At 46.0% G+C, this 6215-nt stretch overlaps 1 protein-coding gene across 1 annotated transcript; it reads right to left on the bottom strand.

Moving 5' to 3' along the window:
- Positions 1 to 2030: 2030 nt before the first annotated feature.
- LOC309715266 (deoxycytidine kinase 2-like) lies at positions 2031 to 6135 on the bottom strand. Its single transcript, XM_082548254.1, has 8 exons — positions 5925 to 6135; positions 4692 to 4810; positions 4535 to 4618; positions 4337 to 4446; positions 3915 to 4062; positions 3677 to 3792; positions 3498 to 3597; positions 2031 to 2395 (listed from the first exon to the last, which is right to left on the bottom strand). Exons 1-8 carry the CDS (start codon positions 6031 to 6033, stop codon positions 2369 to 2371), a joined length of 813 nt encoding a protein of 270 aa, XP_082404380.1. The 5' UTR covers positions 6034 to 6135; the 3' UTR covers positions 2031 to 2368.
- Positions 6136 to 6215: the final 80 nt, after the last annotated feature.

The raw sequence follows: 6215 nt of genomic DNA, 5'->3' as shown, positions 1-6215 counted from the left end.
GACAGACTGAGAGGAAATGAGTGACTGGACATTAATCAGTGACTTTAGGACACTGTCTATTTTCCTAACTTTGTGTTTGTGTTAATGTTTGTGAGACACTGGCGACATCGTCAAAGTCACCACCAACATCACCACCAACCAAATAGACACCTTCAGCAGGGAGGAAACGATCACACTGTAGCACTCCATCAGAGAACTAATGCGGTCTGTGCTCTGACAGCGACCCGAGTATTTTAATAAAGAACAGGAAGACTGGAGCAGAAGATCAGGAACAGGAACATAATCATGTATCAGTAATAATACGTTTGTATCTCAACGAGTCGAGAAAGAAAAACTGGATAGAACACAAAAATTAGACAACAATTAGAAGGATTAGACATTTAGATTTTCAAAATAAAATACTTTATTGGGGCTCTTAGTCATACTGTTGTGATTTCAAAATAAAAGTCCATAACAGTTCATCAGGAAGTGTTCAAAACATCTGAAAACTGTGGAAACTTGTCCCCCCCCCGTGGAGTCATCTGTTTTCGTGTCCTCGCTCCTCACTGAGCTTCTCGCTGGAATTTGTCCAGCAGTTTTTGCAAACAATCATCTCAGCAGGTTTCCGAATGGTGGCGGCAGCAACTCATGAACACGCTGTGACACGTGTGTCAGTGTCCCAATCAGGGCGCAGCAGAGCAGGCGACTTTACAGTGTTTATGAAGCTGCAGAAAGACTGACACAGGTCAGAGGTCACAGCGTGAGATGTTTCTTCAGTCACACAAAAACTCTTGAAACTCTTACTGCTACAACTACACGTTTCTTTTCCAGCTATTTATTAATGAGTGACTTATATATATATATATATATATATATATATATATATATATATATATACACGTGTGTATATATTGTACTATTCTTAGTTAGCGTATTGTCTGTCTCTTTAATGTTGGTTTATAATGGAGCACTGTGACAAAAAAATAATTTCCCCCAGCGATCAATAAAGTATTCTGATTCTGAAAAGCCTTAAAATGAAACCGTCAGTATGCCACACCAGACTCCATTTAAAAACTGTCTGATTTTAGATTTTATTCAAGCTCAAACTGCTCCTTCCCGTCAGTCTTAGTTCACATTCAGGCTCTGATCAAACAGACCAGACTCCATTTAAAATCTGTCTGATTTTAGACTTTGAATTGAAAATAAACTGAATTGTTCAGTTCATGTTTGGCTGTTTCTTTCTGTGACAAAGTTTCTCTTTGGAAATACAAAATGTCTCAAACATGAAACTGTTTCTACCGAGTTTCTACTGATCAACAAATCAACCAACCAATCATAAATCAGTCTGTGAGCTACGGGACAAAAGAAATGTTTAGTGAACATCCCAGTCTGTGTATAGGTCATTAGTGAATCTGCCTTGTTCACGATGACTCGACGTTGTTCCCGTCACGCTTCGCCGTCTCTCAGTTGATCATTACCGACCTCTGTAATCATCCATCACACTCAGTCTGAGTAACCCTCAGAGGTCAAACATACGTGTTCAGGTTGGTTTCCAGCAAAGAGCCCTACTTTGACACCGTCACAGGTTTATCTGTGGCACGGCCTTTAAAGGAGTGTCCATAGTGCCATCCTGTGCCTGTACAAAACATGACGTCACCTGGTTGGCGCTAACTAACGACTGAACCAATAACTGAGAGGTAAATAAGAACTGTAGAGGCTCGTCGTTGTGTCTCTCTGATGCTGTCGGCGGTTTCTCGCTGTGGCGAGCTGCAGTGAAACACGTGAATCCACTCATTAGCTGTGATGTTCGGGTCTGTAGACTGAATGAATCAGTGTGGAGGGGAGCCTGTTTAAGTCAGGTGGCCCGCTGGTTAACCTGACTACACTGTCACGTCCTTTACCGCCACAAGACAGCGCTAAACATGCTCCAATAACTAGTTAGTTATTTCTTAAATCCAGCTTCACAGAGTTAAACCTCTGAGCTGTGAGCGAGCCTGAACACACACACACACACACACGTTGGACTTTGGTCTTTAAAAGAACTAGGCGTGCTCATTCAGTTTGACTTTATTCACACAGAAACCAGAACACCAACGGTCCCTGAAGGCATCGTGGTGGCTTCAACAACACCTCATTGTCAGGACAAACAGGAATGATCAGACTGAAGGATAAATATGAAGCTAAGAGCAAGTAAATATATCATGGACACACACACACACACACACACACACACACACACACACACACACACACACACACACACACAGTTAAACTACAAAAATATAAAAACAAGTTAAAGAAACAAAACAACAACAAAAAAACAAACACATCAGTCTTCCAATCAGACGCGCCACCACTTCTCCCAGCACCTCTCATTGGTGGATGAGCTTCACAGTGTGGTGAGAAACTCTCTGACCTGCAGACAAAAATTAAGTCCTGTTACCAGATTACAAAAGCCTTTCAAAATAAAACCACCAGGTGAAAGTTAAATGAGAATTAAATACAAGCACAGAAAGATGGAAGCAGCACATACATGAACAAACAGCCAAACATGGAAGAATCTGACATATTTTACTGTCACTTCAAAGTATACAAACTTTTGCGCAGGTCACAGAGTTTACACAGTTTATTCAGTTACTCTCAGGAACGATGTTCAAAAACAGATTAAACACATGTTAGGCGTGTTGCTTTATATAAACAGGCACACGTCAGAATATAAAATGCAGCAAAGACTGAGATTTCTATTAAGAATTAAGATACTGATTGTTAAAAACCCCAATAAAAGCTTGACGGTCTTTCCTCTCGTGGCGATCGTTGGGTCTGCGCTTCAGCAGGCCCGCTAGTTCAGAGACGCATCACCCCCCACTGTTTGCTAGCCAACTTCCAAGAAACAGCCTTCCCTGCAGCCTTTTATTCAGTGAATGCAAGCACCACCCATTGTAACACCCACAAATGGTTAAAATCACCGCATGCGTCTGTGTGTGTGTCTTCTTGCCACACAATATATGCTCACAACTGTTAACCACATTTCCTGGTTATCCAAAGGCCATCTCCCCACACCCGTATATGGCTTAACATTAATGGTTCACCATATGCAAGCATAGGCGAGCCCCTAAATGGCCGGGAGTGGACATCCTTCACAAGATAAGGAAACCAGAATCTCACATGAAACCTGCCTGTAGTTAAACAGCTACAGCTGATTACCTCCTCCAGCATCATAGATGTGTCGGACGAACAGAAGAATATCTAACCACGCAGTTTAAGGCACGGTTTACACATTTAAGTGCAACAATGGCAACATTTAACAATTTACCCTGACAGTGACGGTACTCCTGACAAACAGAGTCACTCGTTATACAGACGAGGAGTCAATGACTTCTACATAAAAGCAAACAAGAAGTGGTTCACTGGTTGTTTGTAACCAAGAGAAGAAACAGAGCGGTTTGGGACGTGTATGAAAAACAAATCAAACCACCATCATCAGAAGGAAAACCTTCAAAATAAAAGCTCAGACTGACCTTGTCGATGATGGCTTCCTGTTTGATGCGGTCGTTCTTGAAGTCGTCGTTGACGTCCAGGACGAGAACAGGAAGTTCGCTCAAATAATCAAAGTCCAACCTTAATGCAAACACAGGTTAAAAAGGCGCTCCTGAACGCACCGCTGAGGCTCTGAGCACGCTCAGTGGCATATAGTTACCTGAGGTTCCTGTGGTAGAGCCAGGCTTCATGTTTGAAGTGCAGCTGCTCAAGGTACTCCAGAGGAATTTCCTGCTCTTCTTGCCGGCCGCGATGAAGCAGCCGCTGCATGCAGCGCTGAAAAATACACACACAAACACGGCACCTGAAGGCAACCGAAGGAAGGAGAGCCCATCACAGAGGGCGATGCGTTTACCCTGAGGTGGCAGGACTCTCCAGGTTCTCCTGTACGTCTTTACCTGTGGCGGGGCTCTGAGGTAGATGATGGCGTCGAGAGCGATGTCGGACTCAAACTGGTTCAGTAACCAGGTGTGCCAGTCCTGATACACACTCCACTCCGTCTCCGACAGGTCGCCACTCTCAAACAGGTTTGACGCAAACACGTACCTGTACACACAGGAGTTACATGTCTCACACCTGTGTCTGTGTTAAATGCGTGCGAGTTACCTGTCAGGTGATCAATGGTCATGAGAATTTACATAATTAAGATTAAGGAACTGACCTCCCAGCCCATTGTTCCCTCAGTGGGCTGGTTTCAGTCATTATGTTTATTAGATTGAAACCTGCAGTCAGCTGAGACTGAAGACGTCACCTGATGATGATGAAACGCTACGTGCAGATGAACAGAAGCAACCTTTTGGAGACCTGTCAGGTAAGTTACCTGTCGGAGTAGACGGAGCGCTCGTAGAACTGGACGGGGTTTTCTGCCTGCTGAAGTTTGATTGATGGCGACTGAAGCTGAGCTCGAACTCTGCTCAGACACGCGTAGCTCTGCACACAGGTGAGACTCACTTGAGACAGGTACACATAGTCTGACACACAGTGCTGCTATGGTAGGGGATGGAGCCAGGTGTGTTACCTGGAAGGTGTAGGACCAGCGGCTGGGTTTATCGTACAGCATCTGCAGCAGGTTTCCTCCACTCTTTTGAGATGAGCTCAGCTCCTGCAGGTAAACAAGCAGGTAAACAAGCAAGTAAACACAGACTTTAGAGAATGTGTGCTGCATTCAGGCTCACCAGGTAAACGTCATCGCTGTCATTCTGCACGTTGCACCACTTGCCAATGGGTTCAGGGATGACCTCCCAGTCCTCTGATGCTGCCTGAAGGAGGCGCACAAATGTCGACTTTCCTGCAGCTGGAGGCACACGGGTGAGACACACGGGTGAGACACAGAAATGTGACAGATCTCTGGTCCTGCCTGATTGGAGGAATCACACCTGTTCAGGTAACCCTGACATGACATGAGCTACTGATGCTCCACACACTAATACAGGAAATCAGCATTAATGCTGATGCCGTAGGACTTCCTGTGTGGGTGGGGCTTAAGAAAAGGACCGAAACAGCTGACTTTTGCAGGACGTCATGTGACCGCAGGATCAAGTAAAACCATGGCAACCATGAGCAGCTGATTCAACCTCTGATTGTCTCTGCTCACACTCCTCACGCTGTCACCTGACCCCAACCTCAGTGATGAGGTCACGTCCTCGCTCTGGAGATCAAAACTCTGACCTGAGACTGAAGAAGTCACCTGGATGAGTGACAGAACGTTTCTCCACAAAACGCTGCGTCCAGATGAACAGAATCAACCTTTGGAGGTCTGACCTCGACTTGCAAACCTCCATCAGTCTGGCTCACCTGAGCCCCGCCCACAGACTCCACATGACCAGCGTTCACCTTCAAACACCTAAAGGAGCAAGCTCCACCTATTTAACACCCAAATTTAAACCTCCGCCTTCTAACCCCAGCAGCACAGCTCCATTAAAAACTGCTGATTATTGATCACAAACAGCTGATTTTCAAAGACAAACAGCTTATAATTGAGTTCAAACAGCTGATGATCAATCGATTATCGTAAGAAATCACTCGGTTGATGGAAACGTCCAGATGATTACTGACTGTTGACAGCAAATTTTGACTATAAACAGCTGGTTATTGAACACAGGGCTGAGTATTGACTACAAACAATTGATTTGAGATATAAACAGCAATTGACCATGGACAGCTAACTGTGACTAGAAACAGCTATTTATCGATCACAAACAGCTGATTATTGATGATAAGCGGGCGGTTTTGGCGCCACTTGTTTCCGTGAAGGCGGGAGGCTCACGGACTTACAGACCCGGGCCTGAGAGCTCGTTAACCGGCGGTCCGGGTCGGTCCCCCGGCTCCGTTTGCCCCGGTCGGTCCGGGTCGGTCTGGGTCCGTGAGCGTCCAGCCGGTCCGGGGGGCGCGCGCCCCGGTGAGCTCACCTATGTTTCCTTCGATGGAGATCTTCTTCTCCTTCCTTTGACGGGAAAAGCTGCCGTTCAGCGGCGGGCTGCGGGGAGGGGGGCACGGCCTCTTCGGGGGGGTCGCCATGTTCACGGATCGATCGCTGATTATCGATTATTGCTCGCTGCTGTTTTGAAACCCACTGACCGGCGCGCGAGATGCTGCTCAAATTAAACTCCGCGCGCATACAGACTTCCGTTTCCGGGGGCGGAGTCACGCATGAGCAGAGGAGGAGGAGTGCAGACTTCCTTCAGTTTCCTTCATGTCCA

Source organism: Aulonocara stuartgranti, assembly GCF_965226115.1.
Source record: "Aulonocara stuartgranti genome assembly, chromosome: 10".
Taxonomy (NCBI): Eukaryota; Metazoa; Chordata; class Actinopteri; order Cichliformes; family Cichlidae; genus Aulonocara; species Aulonocara stuartgranti.
This window is presented reverse-complemented; position numbering and strand designations above follow the sequence as displayed.